At 44.1% G+C, this 22,356-nt stretch overlaps 1 protein-coding gene across 1 annotated transcript in view; it reads right to left on the bottom strand.

The window, feature by feature from the left end:
- Positions 1-22,356, bottom strand: part of MARCO (macrophage receptor with collagenous structure) — a 137,785-nt gene that overhangs the window by 31,477 nt on the left and 83,952 nt on the right. The window contains exon 11 of the mRNA XM_086957351.1: positions 21,285-21,383. Within this exon, the coding sequence (XP_086813477.1) occupies positions 21,285-21,383 (99 nt within the window). The remainder of the gene's footprint in view (positions 1-21,284; positions 21,384-22,356) is intronic.

Below are 22,356 nucleotides of genomic sequence, written 5' to 3'. Positions count from 1 at the left end.
TTATAAAAACAAGTGCTACAAGTCCTATGCAATGGAAAAAAGCCTGGAAAAAATGTGTCAAAAATAGATGAAACTAAGTAGTCACAACAAGAATCCAAGTCTTCAGAGAAAGGTACAATAACCAAATCCAATGCCCATCCACTTAGAAGATCGGTGGCTACCCGTCGTCCACCTCCAACAACTGTTCAGAAAGCAGAGGATTTTCAATGTGTTATTTGTGGTTTATTCGGAACAAGGGCCAAAGGGACTGACGAAAGAACAACGCACAGAGTATGTGAGTTTCAAAGGGCAAACATGTTTTTATCTGCAGCTAGTTTCTTCCAAGATTAAGTCTTCAGCTGATTTGCTGATCTAAAAAGCGAGGTAAATGTATTTACAGTTGATCTGTATGCCGACCCGAATTGCATGCATGCATACATTCGAAAATATGAATGTACAATGATCTTCCAGCAACAACATAACCGTCAGCATTCAGTTAAGTTTGCACTTTTTCAAAAAGCAAATGAAGTTTCAATGCCACAATTGAGTGCTGGCTACGGGTTTACACTCAGTGAGATCAGATAAATAATGGTCATTATTGACAAAACTGTATTCATCCACAATAATGAAATTAATATTTTTCTGGTAAGAATGTACAATGACTGAATTTATTTTTGTTGGTCCAACAAAAAGATTGAGACACTTAGGATGTTCTCAGCTGATTTGACTCCTGAAGGTCCTACTATCAAAATAAGATCACATGATGCAATACAGTCAGCATGAACCATTTTGAGAAAATGTTGTACAAGATTTAGATTTTGGACTTAAGAATATATTGTGTGATTCCATAGAGCTCGGCAAATCATGGTAGTCATTAACAATGCCTAATGTTGTCTAAACATTTTTTACACCATCGTTTAAAATCAGCAAAGCAAAACTATTACAATCTAAAGCTCTTGAGTTCGTAAAAAAAGCCAAAAACATTGATGATGGCTTTAAAAATGTAAGTAAAGAAGTGAAAGACAATTACATGAAACAACAGGCTTATGCTGTGCAAATATACTGTCTTTTACGAATAATGTTTTATTAATGACATCACGACAAAAAGAAAACGACACCACACATGACGACTGCCCAAGCAATCTATGACAAGTGCAAAAGAAGAGAGCTAATCACTTCTATGACTTGGATTGGTGTACCAACACGTTATAATAACATAGTATGGAAGAGGAATTTGTTAGCAGCACACGCTGTAAAGTCGTGGAAATCTGACAGCACACGACTTCCAAGTCACTTTAACAGGAAAGAATTTGCAATTGCTGCTCTTGATAATTTTGATTTTGAAGACAGCACTTCTTTGTTTGGGACATCCAGCACACATGATACTGCCATGGTACTTTTTAAGACTGTACCAATGAAGTAGCTGCTACAAAACAAGCTGTGTCAGCTATAGGCATAAAGTACCAAATGGTTTCGAAGTGGCTGAGGACATGGATGTTGGTCTACCTGATACTGCAGTCTGCAAAGATGATTAAACTGAATTTATCATGTCACTTATTTGGTGTGGACTGAAGGATGAAGAAAAGCCAGTTCCTCCGTGACCTGGAATTTATTCTCTGATCTCCCAGAATACCATCCCACTGACGAAGGTTGGGTTTTTACCAGTAATACCATCTCCAATTACAAGCTATGCAACAGTATACACAGTTCTAAAGAATTTCCAAAATGTGCGTGCTCATCTTGAAGACAAGACTATCCTATCAGTTTGCTGCAAGGAAGGTGTTTTCCATATAGCAGCTGACATTTTTATGAGCAATCCAGTAAAATTTGATGATCTTTAACCAATGATAGGCATTTTCCACATGACAAAAGTTGCATTGTGGTGTGCAGGAAGTTATCTAAGTGGATGTTGCAAAGACAATACATTTCTTGAGGCTGAAATCTTTGAAGGCAAAACTGTCCAGTCATTATTGAGTGGAACTCAATATGTTTGTTCGTTATAAGGTATGGTCATCATATCTGAGGCTACAAAAACATGTGTTGGAATGCATTCTGGGACAAGAATTACAAATGAGGTTTTTTCATATTTTATCTTGGAAGTGAACAAGATACAGGGTGAACTTCATCTTCAAGACATGATGCAAAGCCAGGCAATAATCAGCACTCATTTCAAAATCAGAACACCTGAAAAACAAGTTTGTAGACTTTGCTAAATAATGTGAAGAAAAATCTGAACTTTATAAGTACTGGGGAAGGTTTTACACAAGACAGCTCTAGTGAAAAACGTAGTTCATGCTGATTGGGAAGGTGTTTGGGAGCTGCACGTGAAGACTGTGGAGTCACTGATTACTGTATTTCGAAAATTTAATTGCATAAACTACCTGAAATATTGGAAATTGTGAAGAAGCTAGAGGTGGAAAAACAAACCTCTGCAGAAAAATGATCCAAAGACATTTTGTGGTGAAAGACAGGAAGGATCAATGCTGTGGCTCCAGATATGAAACTGGAACAGATGATCCAGAGATCATAGAAAACTCCAACAGAATTGTTGGTCAGACATGTAAAAGTGAATATGTTGCTCAATGGCAGCTGATTTACCATGACATTCTTTCTATTTGCAATGTTTTCAGAGAGATGACAAATTCAAAGTTAATGGACAATCATGAAACTGTTCCTCACCACAAACTTGTAGGAAAGAAAGGGGAACATTTTAATAAACATGTTGGCAACCATCTTCATTTCATGAAGCAGCAGGAAAACATTTTTGAAATGACTGAGCCTGTGTGATTACACAACTTTGTGACCAAGCAATATGTGGATAACGACATAAAGACAAGTCTACTAGATGTCCTGGAACATGGATTGAAGTTATACGCAGAACTGATGCTGGAGAGATTTGTATTGTCTGGGAAAAAGCTGTTTGACTTAATCACTAAAGATAAACTTCCACGCTTTAAACGAGATAGTAAGAGTGCTGTCCAACCAGCCACAACAGAACAGGTTACAAAACAACAACTTTCACAAGCACATAGAGAGATGGATGTAGCAACAGAAAGGAGTGAATTTATCAGGGACATTTTGTTGCATCAACTTCCAACAAATGCATTATTTGATGGAGATGCTATAACCAAACAATTGAAGCACAAACTCATGCAAGAGCTCGAAAAAAAATCTTTCATCTGAAGAAATTCAGTTCGAATAGGTGTCCTCATTGTAAACTGCTACTGTGGACTTTATGCCACAATTGCAAATGGTCAAGAAATGCTAAATTTCATAGCGGTCATGCAGACTGTTCTACATATATTATAGTTAGTGTGTACCTTGCAAGAACTGCACATTGTCTCTGACAGTTATCTTGAATTATCTGTCAAAGAATGTAAGAGAATTAGACAAATGTCTACAAGTTGAACAATTAACATTGTCTAGATCAAACAATCGACACCTATACCTGTACAACTTGATACGTTCTTGTCATCAGCATCAAAGAAGACAAACTTCGAGAAGTTAACTTGCCAAAACATTGCTGATGCTTCAGTGAACACTGAATTTCCAATTATTGCAAGAGGAAAGGGGAATGAGGTGGAATGAGGTCAGTGAGGACGTGGTGCCTGCACCAATATATTCAAAAGGTAGGGGACATATTGTTCAAGAACTTTACAGCAAATTGGAGGAAACTGACCTTTGTGATGTGCCACATGTTGAGTGGGCTGTTTCAAATGGCTCAAATAGAGTCATTGTACTATCAAATGGCACAAATGTTATTATTGTGCTACTTAGATTTGTTGCAATGTTCATAAGTCAAGGATTGTCAGAGCAATGGATACGTTATGGAATAGGTGAGAAAAGATACTTAATCCTGCTTCATATTCTGTACAATAAACTTGACCCAGAGATGCCCAGTGTTTTTATCGAGGCACATATTCATATGGGTAATGACAATATGAGCTACATTGGAAGAAAAAACTTGGAGCTTTAACTGCTGAACCTATGAAGTTTCTAAAAGAATTTGCTGAGACAGAAGAAGAATGTTACTTTAAAGACATGGAAAAATACATTGTGCGTGTGTGCAAAATGAGATCTGACTGTCACACATTTGACAATCTTTGGTACAGTGAGGTCAAGATATCAGTTCTAGCAAGTGACCTTCCATCAATGTCATATTCTGTTTGTGGGCACATTAAAAGAGTGTTCCATTTGATCAGAAGATGTGTAAATGTTTTGGATCATGCATATGTAGAGAAAGATTGGTGTGAAGTTGGTTGGGAAGATATTGATGGGGTGATAAAACCTAAAAGAATTCTAAAACCTATTCCTACCGAACTTACACGTATATGTACTTGCAACACCTTAGCAAAAAAAGATGTCCTTGTCGCTATGCTCTTCTCAAATGTTCAAAAGGCAAAGTGGTTCATGCATACCAAAAAGTAATATGATAACTCGATTTGAAACGTGTGACTGAAGCACCACCCCAGGGACGATGTCCCATGAATGCACTGCAAAGTATCCAATAAATGGAGTAGTCCAACTGTAGTCAAATGTAAAACAAGTTAATTTGTTCTCATTAAGTAGAATTTATTAAGTCTTCATAAATTCATCTTCATAATATAGCTGTTGCACTATGTTTACTTCACATATTTCAGTTTGTGGTAGCAAGGATTTTTAGCTCCCAAATTATTAATGAGTCATTGGTCACAATGCATTTCGGATTGAGGGAAGCCCTTCTTCAGGTGATATTTAACATTACTTTATTTATTTATCATCACTGATGTTGGTCATCCAGTTTTCAAGTGAACAGCCGTCACCTGGAGATATCAACTTTTTGACTGTTTTTTCCTTTGGATATTTTCGCTTCATCTTTATTGCGAACAACTCAGTCCTTTTTTACTTTCCACCTAATTTGCATGATACTACCTGGTCACCTGCCTTGTTCGGACAAACCCATTGGTCTATTTATTTACCATGAGTCCGTTGTTTATCTTCTTTCCGCATTACGGCCGGGCTCTTCACCCGGGTTGTTAACAATCAAAAAGATGTACTTTTTCATCTGATACTGGTAAGCATTTAAAGGATACTTGTTTCATGTTTGTTTTTTTCTGTAGCCAAGACACATGTGATCACTCCTTAGTTTTCGTGAACCTTGATACTCCCCACTCGTAAAACAAAACATATGACCCTCTCACATGTCATTTCTTGTCACGTCCTCTGACGTATACTACAATCACCTCGATCTTTCAGGTTCATTGTCATTTTCAGATTGCACCACTTCCATGCATGAAAACATAGCGTGACTAAACTAGTTTTTAATCACTTAATAAGGCATCAATACTGACTTAATGCTTTTGTCTTGGCACAGTTCACTTTATTTTTCGTTATCTTGCGGTGAACTCACTGTTTACAAGTCTTATTGCAGTTTTTCGCACTGGGCACTCAATTGCTACTGACACACAACACTCTGGGCTAACATACCCGATACCATCCCACTGCCATACTGTGACCAGCGTTTCCCTTCCTTCTTCTTTTTCCCAAATGTTTAATGTTCCATCGATAAAGGACTTCACTCGGCCCAAAATTCATTTGGACCAATGACTGATTAACAATTTGGGAGCTAAAAATCCCTGCTACCACAAACTGAAATATGTGAAGTGAACATAGTGCATCAGCATTATTATGAAGATGAATTTATAACAACCTAAAAGATTCTTCTCAATGAGAACAGATGAAATTGTTTTACGTTTGACTACAGTTGCATTACCCCATTTGTTGGATACTTTGCAATGCAATTCAAATACTAGATGGGCACAATCTTAATTTCAATCTTTAGCATGTTTTAGGTATCCCCATGTAACTGGCTTTCCCTTCCATTTGAATGTGACAAAATACTTCAGGGCTGACTTAGAATTTGGAAAACAGGTTACACCATCACAAATGTGACGAATATCACATCTGCCATATTCCAAATGCCATATATCCAATGGCAGTTTTAATGAGGGTAAGGCGATATCCATAAAAATGTGGCAGACTAACCAATCCTCCAAACTTTAACACAGGCCCATAGGGCCAGATCAATGGTGTTTTTTGCATGCGCAAACGGGTTTGCGAAACCGTTTGTGCATGTAAAAACCAATAGGGGTATGTACCATTCTAAAATAGCGAGACACAATTTATTTGCGACTCGCTATTCTGGAATTGCGAGTAGCTAGTAAGAAGGGGCGTTCCCTTCCTAATTGAGAGCTCAACCCCATGTACAAATGTTTTGCAAACCCTTCCCCTTTGCAAATGCAGGGAAAAATATATTTTAAGGGCAGGCACTGCCCTTAAAAAATGAAACGAAAACGTTACATTTAAAAAACATGTCTAAATGCATCCCATTTTCCCTTAGGAAAAAGGGCTGCATTAAAAAAAAGCTGCTTTAATAAAAAGCAGTCCCAGACATGGTGTCTGCTGAGCCCAGCAGGCCGCCATCCCTGGGAGGGCTGGCATTGCCAATGGGCTTGCAAATTGCGAGAGGCTCATTAATATTAATGAGCCTCGCAATTTGGGAGCCCATTGGGAATTGCAAAACAGTGTAATAACACTGTTGTACATGCATAATAGCGCCTCGCAAATTACGAGTCGCAAAAGACTCACAATTTGCGAGGCGCTATTTTGCGTGTCGTATATCTGGCCCTTAGTTTTAGTACTCTTTATCGTAATCCATAGCATAGTCAGGAATGATGATTTTGTTCTTTATTACCTGTAAAGAAGCAAGTTTTTGTCCAAATATATATCCAATAATTGTCTATAACATTTTGTGTAAATATTTTTCAACAAATATTTCTATGTCTTCTCATATCACTTATTCCATTTATTCATTCATACTTAATAAATGGGTTTGTGTTTTAATCAACACTTCGTATGGAGTTTATATTAAAGAAACTTATTCAATGATGACATAAAGCACAGCATAACAATTAGGCACTTGAAGAAGCCAAACATCTACAAAATAACTTTATCAAAATCATCCAGAAACGCCTTCATTTTCCCTTCATTCCCACTCACTCACTGTGTTCCTTTCCAGCTCCCTTCTTAGTGTTGATTTGATTACATTTAATTGCAGCGCTTAATGTGCACCACTATGTGGCTTCTTTGTACTTAATAAGCAAAACAGTTGAAGTTCTGGAAAATGGGCTGTCCCAAGAAAGACAGGCTACTTAAAACATTTGAATAAGAAATGTATAATAGCTCTTCAGAAGGCCAGCAGACTAGGGTTTTGTCCTAACTATAGCTAGAAACTCATTCCACATCTAGGATTGTGAAGAAGGTAATCATTATCTGACCTTAGGTACTTCTGTCAACCGTAGTGCTAAAGATGGCAAACACTATCAACTGCGTCTTTTTATAGAAGCATTTGCGAGTCATACACAGTGTATGGAACTATGGTTCATTACGATGTCAGCGGAAAAGAACTACCCGCCCATAGGTCGGCGGTTCTGACCACAGAATTAGGATGAGACTGACCACAGGCCGGTCAGAAACATCCTTTCTACAATAGCAACATGTGAGACAGGCAGAAAATCTTGCAGCTCAAGCTGCCATTGTAAAATTGATGTTTTCAATCATCCCTGCACCGTGTGGCGGGCACCTCATAGCACTTGCCACATAGTGCAGGGATGTTTAAGGAGGCATCAGGCCGTAGAGGGCCAGTGGGTGAGGGGGCCCTGCTAAGGGGCCCCCAAAGTCACTTTCCGTCAGCCTATCCATGTCATATTGGCTGACATGGAAAGGCTGTTGGAAACTGACATCGTAATTATGACGAGAGAGCCAAGACTAGGTCCACCATTATTCACTGGATTACAATTCCCTTTCTATTCCGACGGGCTCATAGAGCTCATTGGAAGAGGAGTGGAATCCCCCTGCGGGTTTTACTCCGACCGCGATCATCATAATAATACCCATTGTTTGCAATTTAGAGCCTGTTGAGATGTATAATCCACCCGAGGAATACCAATGTTTCGGTTAAAGTTATGTTTTCTCCTAATATGCCCCTTATGGTGTTTTCAACAGACTTCCAAAATTCTTTTAGCTCTGGACATGTAAAAAAACATGTACATCGTTGGCCTTTGGGTAGTTAAATTTTTACATCTTGGCACTAGCTGTAACACAAATTTGGATAATCTTTGTGGTGTCCAGTACAACCTATGAATAACAATAAAATGGTGATGTTTAAAATTTGCTGGTGGTACTATAGCATAGAGTTGTTTTACAGAGTCTGTTCACAGTGATTCTACACTACCCTCCTGCAATTTATCTGTCCAGACCTCTGATAAGACCTTCATTTTCTATTCCTCTGCCTACAACAGATATCCGTACAATGTTGCGACTTCTTTAACTTTCTGACCTAAATCCTGAAGTGAGGCCTCAAATTCCCAGTTACCTCGTACTTACTCATCTGCAGCCAAAGCCCATGAAGTAAGCTGCAGGGACTTGAATCTGGAAAGGTTGTTACCTGTCTTAATGTTGAGGACCTCCCATGAGACAAATTCGCCTGCTGTTATTAGATCTCCCCATTTTGTTATCCCTGCCTGCTTTAAAGGCAGGCTCAGAGCATCCTTCAGACATTTTCGCGTTCCAGTAGCCAATCTTTAAGGTCCGTCTCACTGCTATCCAGAGACTTAAGGATGCTTTCAACATCTTTAGCCTTACTTTTTAAATTATTTGTGGGCTCCAAATTTGTATAAATAGGCTCCTCCCACTTCTTTGGTGATTTCACAAAGTATTAGGCCCCATGTGGTGTTTACAGGCTCCCCTGCTAAAATGCCAACATTTTTTAATTGAAAGGCCATACAGCACAGTCTGAGGTCTGGTAGTGCCAAACCTCCCCCCCCTCTTCTTAAGACAAGTTTTAAGTTTTTTCCAGGAGAACGTATCCCCCGGGATGCCCAAATAAAGCTAGATATCTTCACTTGTATTCTATTAATTTCATCTTTTGGGAAGCTGAGTGGTATGCAGTTAAAAAGATAGGTTAATTTTGGAGAAGAGACATTTTTATTAAGTTAACCCTCCCATATATTGACAGGGGTAAATTTTTCCACCTGGCTAGTTTCCTATCTACCTCCTTCATCACTCGTTTCAAGTTATGAATAGGGATCTCATCGATTTTTTCTACAATTGTCATCCCCAGATATTTAATCTCTTAATAAACTCTGCCACCCCATCCTGCCATTTTCCTGCTCATTTCTTCTGTTTTTGAAATGTTGACCAAATATCCAGAAAGTACACCGAATTCCATTGTCAATTGTTCTATCCTCGTCAATGTTTGCGCTGGATCGGAAGTAAAAACTACCTAACCGTCTGTATATAGTGCAATTTTACTATGCGTTGGAAGCTGGTGGATAGGGATGGTCTGCTCATCTATTCTTAACTTGTGCGCAAGTTATTCCATATAAAAATCAAAAAGAAGGGCGAACAGGGGACACCCCTGTCTTGTCTCCCTCATAACTTGTAAACTCCCTTTTAATGTGCCATTTAGCAGAATTTTGGCCGTGGCTGCTCATATAGTTTTTGCACTGCATGAATAAAGTTGGTACTAAAACCCATTGGGCCCGATTCACAGAACTAACTTAAGACAAAATCCTAAACTTACTTCTTTTGGTATTCACAGAAGTTAGGATTTTGTCTAAGTTTGTCTTAAGACAGACTTAAGACAGACTTAAGACAAAATCCTAACTTAAGTCTGTCTTAAGACAAACTTAGACAAAATCCTAACTTCTGTGAATACCAAAAGTAGTAAGTTTAGGATTTTGTCTTAAGTTAGTTCTGTGAATCGGGCCCATTGTGTCTAGTACTGCCCAAAGAAATGACCAGCTGACACGATCAAAAGCTTTGGCAGCGTCGATAGTAATCACCGCCAAAGGGATCGATGTCGCGACCACTAGGCCTATAGTCCCGATTAGTGAGAGCGTGAGTTCTTGCATTTGTCTCTTGGGGACAAAGCCTTTTTGGTATGTATCAACTGGGGAGCCACCTTAGCCAATTTCCCCGCTATTATGCCTGTATACATTTTTAGATCTGCATTTAATAAAGAGATTGGTCTATATCAGGGGTACTCATAGTACGGCCCGCGGGCCGCTGGCGGCCCGGCAAGCCTTCTCTGGCGGCCCGGCAAGCCTTCTCTGGCGGCCCGCGGACCTTTCAGACATCTACCCGAGTCTTTTTTTTTTTAAAAGGCTATCTGCAACCAGAGCTCGACTCGGAGACTCTGCTGCCTGTGGGGGCCGGGCCATTTCCGCCGTAGTCAGAGTGGGGCTGCAGGGGCGCTGAGAGGTGAAAATAGCCTCATTAACATGCTAATGTTCAGACCATTAGCATGTTAATGAGGCTATTTTCACCTCTCAGCGCCCCTGCAGCCCCACTCTGACTACGGCGGAAATCGCCCGGCCCCCACAGGCAGCAGAGTCTCGGAGTCGAGCTCTGGTTGCACACAGCCTTTTAAAACAAGCCATCAAGGCACCGATGCAGCCTCAACATGGAGGGTGTCATACCCTCAGGCACGGCTGCAGTCTCGGGATCGGTGAGGGTGTCTCACCCTCAGGCACTGCTGCCCTCTCAGCATCGGTGAGGGAGTCACCCCCCCCTGCCCCCTCTCCTCCCCGGGGATTGCTATACTCTCGGCATGGAGGGTGTCATAGCCTCAGGCACTGCTGCAGTCTTGGCATCGGTGAGGGTGTCTCACCCTCAGGCATTGCTGCCCTCTCAGCATCGGTGAGGGAGTTACCCCCCGCCCCCTCTCCTCCCCGGGCATTGCTATACTCTCGGCATGGAGGGTCTCATAGCCTCAGGCACTGATGCAGTCTCGGCATCGGTGAGGGTGTCTCACCCTCAGGCACTGCTGCCCTCTCAGCATCGGTGAGGGAGTCACCCCTCCCCCCGCCCCCCCTCCTCCCCGGGCATTGCTATACTCTTGGCATGGAGGGTGTCACTCCCCCAAGCACTGCTGCAGTCTTGGCATCGGTGAGGGTGTCTCACCCTCAGGCACTGCTGCCCTCTCAGCATCGGTGAGGGAGTCACCCCCCCGCCCCCTCTCCTCCCCAGGCATTGCTATACTCTTGGCATGGAGGGTGTCATAGCCTCAGGCACTGCTGCAGTTTCGGCATCGGTGAGGGTGTCTCACCCTCAGGCACTGCTGCCCTCTCAGCATCGGTGAGGGAGTCACCCCCTACCCCCCGCCCCCTCTCCTCCCCGGGCATTGCTATACTCTCGGCATGGAGGGTGTCATAGCCTCAGGCACTGCTGCAGTCTCGGCATCGGTGAGGGTGTCTCACCCTCAGGCACTGCTGCCCTCTCAGCATCGGTGAGGGAGTCACCCCCCCGCCCCCTCTCCTCCCCGGGCATTGCTATACTCTCGGCATGGAGGGTCTTATAGCCTCAGGCACTGCTGCAGTCTCGGCATCGGTGAGGGTGTCTCACCCTCAGGCACTGTTGCCCTCTCAGCATTGGTGAGGGAGTCACCCCCCCGCCCCCTCTCCTCCCCGGGCATTGCTATACTCTCGGCATGGAGGGTGTCATAGCCTCAGGCACTGCTGCAGTCTCGGCATCGGTGAGGGTGTCTCACCCTCAGGCACTGCTGCCCTCTCAGCATCGGTGAGAGAGTCACCCCCCCCCCCGCCCCCTCTCCTCCCCGGGCATTGCTATACTCTCGGCATGGAGGGTGTCATAGCCTCAGGCACTGCTGCAGTCTCAGCATCGGTGAGGGTGTCTCACCCTCAGGCACTGCTGCCCTCTCAGCATTGGTGAGGGAGTCACCCCCCCGCCCCCTCTCCTCCCCGGGCATTGCTATACTCTCGGCATGGAGGGTCTCATAGCCTCAGGCACTGCTGCAGTCTCGGCATCGGTGAGGGTGTCTCACCCTCAGGCACTGCTGCCCTCTCAGCATCGGTGAGGGAGTCACCCCCCCGCCCCCTCTCCTCCCCGGGCATTGCTATACTCTCGGCATGGAGGATGTCACTCCCCCAAGCACTGCTGCAGTCTTGGCATCGGTGAGGGTGTCTCACCCTCAGGCACTGCTGCCCTCTCAGCATCGGTGAGGGAGTCACCCCCCCCCTGCCCCCTCTCCTCCCCGGGCATTGCTATACTCTCGGCATGGAGGGTGTCATAGCCTCAGGCACTGCTGCAGTCTCGGCATCGGTGAGGGTGTCTCACCCTCAGGCACTGCTGCCCTCTCAGCATCGGTCTGGGAGTCACCCCCCCCCGCCCCCTCTCCTCCCCGGGCATTGCTATACTCTCGGCATGGAGGGTGTCACTCCCCCAAGCACTGCTGCAGTCTTGGCATCGGTGAGGGTGTCACACCCCCACGCACAGCTGCATTGCTGCACTTTCGGCATGAAGGGTGTCACTCCCTCAAGGCAAGCACTGCTGCACTCTCGGCATCGGTGAGGGTGTCCCACCTTCAGGCATTACATTTTTTGTGTGGATCCTGTTAGGAACAAATTCTATTTTTATTTCCCAGGTTTTACTAATTTAAGCCCTAGGTTGCCTAACAATATTGAATTATATGTTAAAGGTTACGACAAAAATACACAAAAGAGAGCTACAGAGAAAGTTCATTTTCCCAAGAAAGCCTTGGAAGGTGTGTATGTGTGTGTGGAAGAGGGGGGGGGAAAGGGAGGAGCATTTCAGGAGGTCAATGCAGATTGTCAGAAAGCTTCCAGCCATGCCATTAAATCTGGACTGGACACAGCTCTACTCCGTTGCCCATACTATGAGGACATCCATTTGTATCTATCTGCATATTTGTCTTCGGATGTCCAAATTCACTGAAGACGTCGAAACCAAACTGATGGACCTTACCTTTGTTAAAGTAGGAGGGAGGGAGGGAAAGGAAGGCAGACAGAGGGAGGGTGACAAAGGGAGGAAAAGGGAGGGAGAGGGAGACAGAGGGAGGGAGAGCTAGAGGGAGGGAAAGAGAGGGAGAGGGAAAGTGAGGGAGGGAAAAGGGAGGGAAAGGGAGGGAGAGCGAGGGAGAGCGAGGGGAAGGGAGGGGGAGGGAGGGAGAGTGAGGGAGAGCGAGAGAGCGAAAGGGAGCAAGGGAGGGATGGAAAGCAAGGCAGGGAGGGAAAGGGAGGCAGATGGAGGGAGACAGAGGGAGGGAGGGAGACAGAGAGGGAAGGAGACAGAGGGAGGGAGGGAGACAGAGAGAGGTAGGGAGACAGAGAGAGGTAGGGAGACAGAGGGAGGGAGGGAGACAGAGAGAGGGAGGGAGACAGAGAGAGGGAGGGAGACAGAGAGAGGGAGGGAGACAGAGAGAGGGAGGGAGTGAGAGAGAGGGAGGGAGACAGAGAGAGGGAGGGAGTGAGAGAGAGGGAGGGAGACAGAGGGAGGGAGGGAGACAGAGAGAGGGAGGGAGACAGAGAGAGGTAGGGAGACAGAGAGAGGGAGGTAGACAGAGGGAGGGAGGGAGACAGAGAGAGGGAGGGAGACAGAGAGAGGGAGGGAGACAGAGAGAGGGAGGGAGACAGAGAGAGGGAGGGAGTGAGAGAGTCAGAGTGAGTGAGAGTGAGTGAGACAGAGGGAGGGAGACAGAGAGAGGTAGGGAGACAGAGAGAGGGAGGTAGACAGAGGGAGGGAGGGAGACAGAGAGAGGGAGGGAGACAGAGAGAGGGAGGGAGACAGAGAGAGGGAGGGAGACAGAGAGAGGGAGGGAGTGAGAGAGTCAGAGTGAGTGAGACAGAGGGAGAGATGGAGAGAGAGAGTCAGAGGGAGACAGAGAGTCAGAGGGAGACCGAGAGTCAGAGAGAGGGAGAGGAAAAGGGGGAGGGAGAGGGAGAGGGAGGGAGAGAGTGAGAGTGAGAGGGAGGGTGAGACAGGGAGAGAGAGGGAGGGAGACAGAGAGAGTGAGTGAGACAGAGGAAGAGAGGGAGTGAGAGAGTCAGAGTGAGTGAGACAGAGGGAGAGATGGAGAGAGAGAGAGAGTCAGAGGGAGACAGAGAGTCAGAGGTAGACAGAGAGTCAGAGGGAGGGAGAGGGAGAGGGCGAGGGAAAGGGAGAGGGAGGGAGAGAGGGAGGGAGAGAGGGAGAGGGGGAGAGGGGGAGAGAGGGAGGGAGAGAGGGAGAGAGGGGGGGAGAGAGGGGGAGAGAGGGGGAGAGAGGGAGAGAGAGAGAGAGGGAGAGGGAGAGAGATGTGTGTCTATGCTGAGTCTGGTGGCTCAGTGGACGAAGGCGTCCGCTGCAGGGACCTATGATCAACCTCATGATCACAGGTTTTTTTGTTGCTCTAGCCCCGCCCCTTCCCCACTGACCCCGCCCCCACCGGTGCGGCCCTCGGACACAAACCACACTTTAAATTTGGCCCCCGAGAGAAAGTTTGTGAGTACCCATGGTCTATATGAATCTGCATTTCTTGGATCCTTAACCGGTTTTAAAATTAACATAATTATATCCTCATTCCATGGATTCAGAATACGATCTCCCTCCTCATATACAGCATTAAAGAGAGTCACCCTTTCTGGTACAAACTCCTCTATTATCAATTTATAAACCTCAACCGGAACTGAATCAGGGCCTGCCACCTTACCATTCTTCTTGTGTTTAAGTTGTTCTCTTATTTCCACTTCCGTAATTGGAGCGTTGACCCTGTTCCTCCCTTCTGTAGTTAAAACCGGGACACCAATGCTGTTTTACCAATTCTTTGAGACCTCTACATCCGGCCTTCCTGGCACTGCATACAATTCTGAGAAGAGTTTTACAATGCTTTCCTGATTTTCCTCCTCATTATTTGGTAACATCTCCCTTGGGATTAATGACCAACTCTCCAATACGGTTTCTCTCCCTATCTGCCCTTGCCTTCCAGGCTAGTAGTGCTCCAGCTTTTTCACCATACTCAAAATGTTGCATACAGCTTGCTTCCCCCCTTTCTCTGCTCTTTGTCTCATTCTATATTTCAATCTGGCTTCATTCAACTTTTTTACCATCTCCTCACTATACTGTGTGTCCTGCTGCATCCTTCCTTCTAATAACCCAATCTCCTCCAACTTTTTTAATTCAGCTCGCTCCACTTTATTCTTATATGAAACCTGACTTTGCAAAAACCTCCGAATATGGGCCTTGAAGGTGTCCCAAACAATCCCAATTGGTGCTGAGTGAGCGTTAATCCAGAGGAATTCTACATTTTTTTCCTTCAAAAGTGCAGCCACGTCCAAATACGATAAAATGGCTCTCTTCAGTGTCCTTCTTACATTATTCCTAACACTGATCTCCCCTAATGTGATACTGACCATTTTATTATCCGAAATGTGTCCGGAAGTACATGCATCTCTTTTATTTTCCCAGCCCACTTTTTGTCTACCAATATATAGTCCAGCCGTGAAAAATAATGATACTTTTTACTATGAAAAGTGTAGGCTATTTTCCTTTTCATTAGATGTCTCCAAAAATCAACCATTCCCAAGTCCTTTAACATGTATTTTAGGGCCTGCCTTGGTTTTGGTGCTTGGGCTTGGGCCCCCCTCCTACTTGTGGATCTATCCAATATTGGGTCCAAGAGACTTTTAAAATCACCATCTATTATTATAGGTGATGACGCCCCTGCTAGTCTTAATTGAATGTCCACTATATACTGGGGGTCATCCGTATTCGGTCCATGGAGACTAGGGGTGGGTGGACATTTCCGTTCCGCCCACGGAATGAGCGGAAATTTTTACTTTCTGCCTTCCGCAAAGAAGGCGGAAAAACGGGGCACATTTCTGCCCATTCGCGGGCGGAACGGAAGTTGCCTGCCTCCCGCTTGCCGCCCGCCTCCCGCCCTCCTTCTTAAATTAAATGTAACGGCTAAATACACAACTTAAATTAAATCAAACTTACCTTATTGCGCCGCAATCTTCCCCATTCGGGCTTCATCTTTCGAATTTGCGCATGCGCGGGAGCCTGCGCATGCGCAGTTTCCAAAGATGAAGCCGCGGTGGGGAAGATTGCGGCGCAATAAGGTAAGTTTGATTTAAGTTGTGTATTTAGCCTTTACATTGAATTTAAGAGGGCGGGCGAGAGGCGGGCGGGAAGCGGGCGGGCGGCGGGGCGCCTTGCGAAACGGATCTATCACAGAGAGGCACGGAAATTGCTTCAATCTTCAATCAGACTTTAGGATCTCTGGTTCTTTATTAAAAAAAGGCCAAGATAAAATATATAGTGTGTCTAAAATGTCTAATGAGGACTTATATTTATTTTCTCCCACTGCACCCCACCCTGTGTACCCTCGACCTCCCCCATAGGAACTCTCCCCAAACTATATGGCATAGAGCCAATTTGAAACCCCTAAAGGGAGGAGTCCTATCTATAATAATACTTGAATCTCCCCCAATCCCTCAGTGATAACTATGCATCTAAATTATTTTTATGTGTTTTCCTCTCTATTTTCTCATTTTTTTCCTTCATACATTTTTTACTATTTCAAAAAACAAAGAGAAATTTCGTATTTGGTTTTCGCACTCTTAGCTTCTTAAATTGACAGAATCGCCTACTCAGGGGCGCCCTTCTTTTCTTATGGATTCGATCAAGCTATCTGCCTCCTCAATAGTATGTATATTATGCATTTGATTGTTCCACATGACTAGTAGCATAGCTGGAAATTTTAGTTGAGCCTTGGCCCCCAGATTATTGAGTACCCCCATTCTTTTGCCCAGTTCCCATTGTTTCAGTTGCATGGAATAAATCTGCTCTAAAAGTGAACTGAAGGCTCCGTATTACATAGGGTCCATTCCTCAATGCAGCCAGCAGAATGGCTTCCTTGACCGAGTATTAAAGAAAGTTAATCAAAATGTTTCTCTCCTTCTGATGCTGAGGATTTCTCCTAAATGGATCTCTATGGACCCTCTGTATCTCTTGTTCCAAGTCAATATCTGACCTGTCTTTTAGGGCTGTCTCCAATAATAGTTTAATCACAAATGCCTTAAGATGTAACCCCTCTTCTGATACTGAAATATTTAGGATCCTCAAATTATTTCTCCGGGAGTGATTTTCTAATCTATCCAAATCTTCTCTGAGGCTAACATTTTCTTTAGCTAAGGCCTCGACTCCTTTTGTGTTGTTTGAGATTTTGTTCCGTATCATGCTTACTTCCTCCTCAAGCTTACCTGTCTGAGTGGCGACATCATCCAACTTTTGTGCAAGGACCGTGCATGAGGTTTGTATATCCACTTAGTTCACCTCTGATACCTCAAACTGACCTCTGAGCTCTCTCTTAAGATCCATAAGGATAGAGGCCAATGTGACATCTGGGTTTTTCTTGTACTGAGCTGGGCTGATGTGCCACTGGGGGACCCACTGGTGCTTACATACTTGTAGGTGCTAGCACATTTTCTACCTGTACCATGATGTCTCTGCCCCCGCTTGCCTGGTGTGTCTCCACCATCTCAGCAGTATAATTTTCTTGAAAAATAGTGAACCTATTCTGCGTTGTTTCTTGGAACCCCACCCCCGCTATCCCATCTTCTTGTATATCTTCTTGTGTTTCGTGGGATTTTTGGCTCCCTTGCTTCTCCTCTCCTGAATTAGTTACAGGCTTAGCGGGTTTAGCAGGCTCTAAACAACTGCCCTCTTGTTATCATAATCACTTCTGTGCCCCTTCACTCGCACTCGGACCACGTTCATTACCTCCTGATGCCATTACTTGTGTCAACACTTTGTAGTATGCTTGTAATGAAGGGGTGATTTTAGCTTGCAAGGGGGAGATCTTTTTTCTCTGATGCCTGGCAGCTTTTCCTACTGTGGTAACTTTAGAGGGGGCTCTACCAGCAAATGTGTCCCCAGCTGATAATAAACAGGAGTTATCACTTACCCCCGTTGATCTTTCCACCACTCCAAGGGCCCAGGTGCGGAGCGTATACCTCGAGATCCGGTCCAAACTTACACCTGGAATCTCACCTTCCTTTTCATCTCTCTTCCCTACAGATATTGAGCTCTCCTTCTCCATAGGGGCTGAAAAACGTTTCATAAGGTGCTCCCTCCATCACCTTCTATTGTTGTCACCTGGCTGGGGCTCTATTCTGCAATGAATTCTAGTTGAAACCGCTCTCCGGTGGCTCAGGGGACTCAGAAACGCCACATATGATGCAAAGAGGCTTGTGCTGCCTCTTACCTCTGTGCACGCGCCACTATGAGCTGCTACAGTGATCCCGCTGCCTTCAACCACGTTGGCGTAATCCCCGCGTCTCTGCTGCTAGGTGCGCCCTCGCCGATTTGCCGCAACAGTACCATCAGATTCTAGAAAGTTTTCTTTTTTTTTAAATAACAAGGCTAAAGTCGTCCCGTTGTGCTCAATACGTGCAATGAGCAAATTCGGGTGAAAAAAGAAAGGAAGGGAGAGGGTGCTCAAATCGCTCCAATCTCACATCTCCTCACTCATTGGTCCGCCACCATCTACATCGCGGTCACCATGTTCCCTCTTCCCCTCTGCTGTCTCTTTTGTGTTCGATGTCTGATAGAATATCGATTGAAAAATATCGTAAAGACTGAATTTCATGTCAAAATATCAAGGACCAAATTATTGAGAAAGTAAGTGAAAATAGGTAAGTATAGATTTCTATTCTTAACTTCACATCTATGTGCCTTGAATATATATACATACCATCAAGGTACGTATAGGTGGGAATGTATGATGGAATTCCGAATGCGTTTTTCACGCAGGTCTTCAGAACTCCGTCGTTTGAATAAATGCGTCTTTAGCACACATTTGTTCTGCACATAAGTCGCTTTAACAACTTGCCTTAGGGGTGCGCTGGATATTGGAATAGTTTAATTTACTATTACAACTCCACTCTGTGCAACAGTAGGAAAGGTGTTGGACTTTAATTCCAACTCCACTCCACCATTGCACACCCCTAAAGCAAGCTATTGTAACAACTTGCGTGCATTACAGATGCATGCTAAAGACGCATTTCTTGTGTTGTCAGCGCAGTGAAGGCACAGCGTGATTCCGGCTTTGTCCTAAAGGACGTTTCAAATAGGTGGAGTTAAGTATAGAAAAACTTTGCTTTCCCATAGAAACTCACCTCCACAACATTTTGGTCCTCGATATTCTTGGCATGATATTTTTTCCAATAAAAGTTCCTTTCTGCAGCTGGCTGACACTTGACAAGATTGTTTGAAAATACAGACCATCCTTACTGCATAGCTCTTGATATTCTGTAGACTCAGGGGGCCTGAATCCCAAAGATAAACTTACACTTGTGTGTACGTTTATGATTGTTTGCTATTCACAACGGTATTTCACAAGTAGTATCGTTATCACAGTGGAATCTCACATAGATAGATAGAACTGTCCCATCTTTTTACGTGTGGAGAATCCACAGCTGTAAAAATACTACTAGTAAAATACGGTTGTGAGAAGGGAATGACTGTAAATTGCACTCCTCGTGTAAAAAGTTAGAATAGACCCATCTTTGTTATGTATAGAGATTCCTCAGTTGTAAAGATACTACTAGTAAAATACGTTTGTGAGCAGCAAACAATTGTAAGCTTCCACAAAGTGCTAGCTCTCTTGATACTGCATCTTCATGCCAGATGCCTTTGGTGCTTTCATCATTTCCATTCCTGATTAACCCTTGTCTTTCTTATCTTCCATTTGTAGTATTTAAATGAAACATCTCTATTCAATCAAATTGGTGTTGTCATTTAATTTGCAAGATATTAATTTTCTAAATCCAGTATCACTTTCTTTATGAGAGACAATCTGCATAGTCCCTTCCTCTGTCATTTCATTAGTTGTATCTAAAAATATCGGCATGAAACGTCTTCCTTCCTTTCATGAACTTGCACCTCTGGCGCTTTTTGACCACTGTGCAGTGAGACATTACTTCTTTAAACATAATAACTATTTTCGAAAAACTATTGCATATCACTATTATAAACTGGATTATTTATGTTACTTTTAACGAACGCCTATCACGGTAAGGGACCTTGGGGCTGGAAAACCAACCAGGATACAACCAACCTGACACAAAACTCCAGAACGAAGATTAGAAAGCTAGAAAAATATACATCTTCAAGTCCTCCTGAATTTCGACAAAGAGTTTAAAGTTCTTTAGGGCAGGAGCATTCTAGTATTTATGTTGTGCCACTGTTGAGAATTCTTGGCCCCTGATGATTGTATGATGCAGAGGCGTAAGGTAGGCCCCTTTGTTGCAGGTTGCTCCTAACCTGCCGGGGCCCCCCAACTATTCAAGGGGGCCCCAGTCAGCCCAAGGTTAATTAAGATCTTTAACATATGCTAGACTGCGCCCCCACCCCCCATCACATTCTGCAGGGGCCCTTGTCGTTTTGAAATATGCAACTGGTGCGAAGACAATACTGATGCCTGTATGAAGCAAACTGTTCAGATAAGAGTGAGGGTTTGCTGCTGAAAAGGGGCTTATGATTCAGACAGAGGGATCTGAACACAATGTGTGGCTTCGCCTGAAGCCAATGAAGGGACACCATGGAAACAGAGATTGAATCTAATCTTTTTGGACTAAGCCATTCGGCGAGCTAAATGTGCACAGAAATTAAATGGGTGTAAAAAATCAAAAGCCCTTTGAGGATTTCATACCACACATGTGGGGCAGGAACAAAGCACGCGAGCTGTGTGGCAGCCTTGTGGCAGCCCTGTGGCAATCCAGATCGTGCCTGTGTCCGTGTGGAACGTTTGAAAACTAAAGCCCTGTTTAGAGTTTAAGTACTGATGATGTTAATCAGACAACTGGCTGTGCGCCTTGTACCAATCGGCACAAAACACATCTTGTTTAGCTTTAAAACATGTACGTTGCACCCACTGAGTACTTTCTTACACTTTGGCAAAGTGGTGCAGTTTTAAAAGTCTATTTTTACCTTGGGCTTCTGATATCCTTAACGGTCTTTGGCTTATTTAGATTTCTAATTCAATTTTTGCAAGGATGACTTTGAGGAATGGTGTTTTACTTTCTGACTAGCATCTATTGCCTGGCAGGAATTCCCGCCAGGCACAAGTATTTTATTTCCCTCACACTTCCTTTAATCCATGTAATGTGTGAAAAGGTGTGTCTGGCTCATTGATATGAACCTCTCCCCGGACAGTAGCCTTCCCGAGTTCAGACCTTTTTTTGCAGCTCTCTGTCACAATAGGATACTGCTTATTAAATGTAAAACAAAGATGTTTATCCAGCTTCAAAATTGGTCAGCTGACTAAAAAATCAACACATAGTATAAATTGTAGATTAAATTAACCCTGAGTTTTTTAAGTGACATTATATACTGCTTCTCTCGCCTAATCTATGTCTCTCAATCAAATACACACCTTGACACACCGATTTATACTGTTGTCATACCTGTGGTCCCTGCAGTTCCATTGGCTCCAGGTTCGCCCTTTAGGCCAGGAATTCCACTATCTCCTCTGGGTCCCATAGGACCTATAGGGCCTTGTGTACCTAAACAAAATGCATAAAGTGTAAGCGAGTGGGGTACTGAGTACTTTAAAAAGTGAAAATCAGCTAGCAACAAGGCAATAATTGAAAATACTATTGGGAGGTAGAACCCACATCACTTCAGAGCCTTCTCCTCTCTGGTGAGCTGGATTTTCAATTAACCAACCTATCATGGGCAGGGCTAGGCACACAAATCCGCTCACGCCTGGATACCCTTGCAGGCGAAGGGGCATTTTATAAATACACATAACATGGTGTTGATTTCAGGTTGTGTATACTGCTCTCAGCTTGCCAGAATCAGCCAGGTATTTTCTCATTCTTCAGAACATTGCCCAACTTTCACCAGTGACTCTTTCTCCAATCATTATTTTTTTTGCATGTTTACGGTCGTAAAACTTTAGAAAAGTATGAAAATGAAGCCACTACTTATCATTGGCCCAGCATACCAGAACAATCACATCTGCTTTAACAAACCTTCCAGACACCTCCACTGTCTGGACTCCCACATGCACAAATCACTCATACAGAAAACCAGAACTGGTGGTTAGGTCTTCTCCTACATCGATCCTAAAGTGTGAAATGACCCGCCGCTCCACATAAGATCCTCCCCCTCACTTCTTGAATTCCACAAGAATCTGAACACCTGGCTTTCTGAGCAGTTCCACAAGGCCATAGGAGAGGCAAGATTCACATCTGCTCAGTGCCAGGATACCCTCCTGAGTGAGAGTGCACTCTACAAATCTTCATAACATAACATAATATGCCCCCAAATGAGCAGCCTGCAATAGGCTGCTTGCAGTACAGTGCTTTGCACTGTGATGTTGGAAGCCTTATCCATTGCACTTTGTAGGGTTGTCCAATGTTCAAATAAACAGTGGCGGCTGGTGAAATTTGAAAGTGGTGAGTTGTAAAACAATTGTCGTACTTCACTGCGGCGAGCAAGCGTAGCGAGCGAGCATGAACCACCTAAGAGGGG

This window comes from Lissotriton vulgaris, chromosome 2_1 (assembly GCF_964263255.1).
Source record: "Lissotriton vulgaris chromosome 2_1, aLisVul1.2, whole genome shotgun sequence".
NCBI lineage: Eukaryota > Metazoa > Chordata > Amphibia > Caudata > Salamandridae > Lissotriton > Lissotriton vulgaris.
The sequence above is the reverse complement of the archived record's forward strand: the minus strand, read 5'-3'. Positions and strand labels throughout refer to the sequence as shown.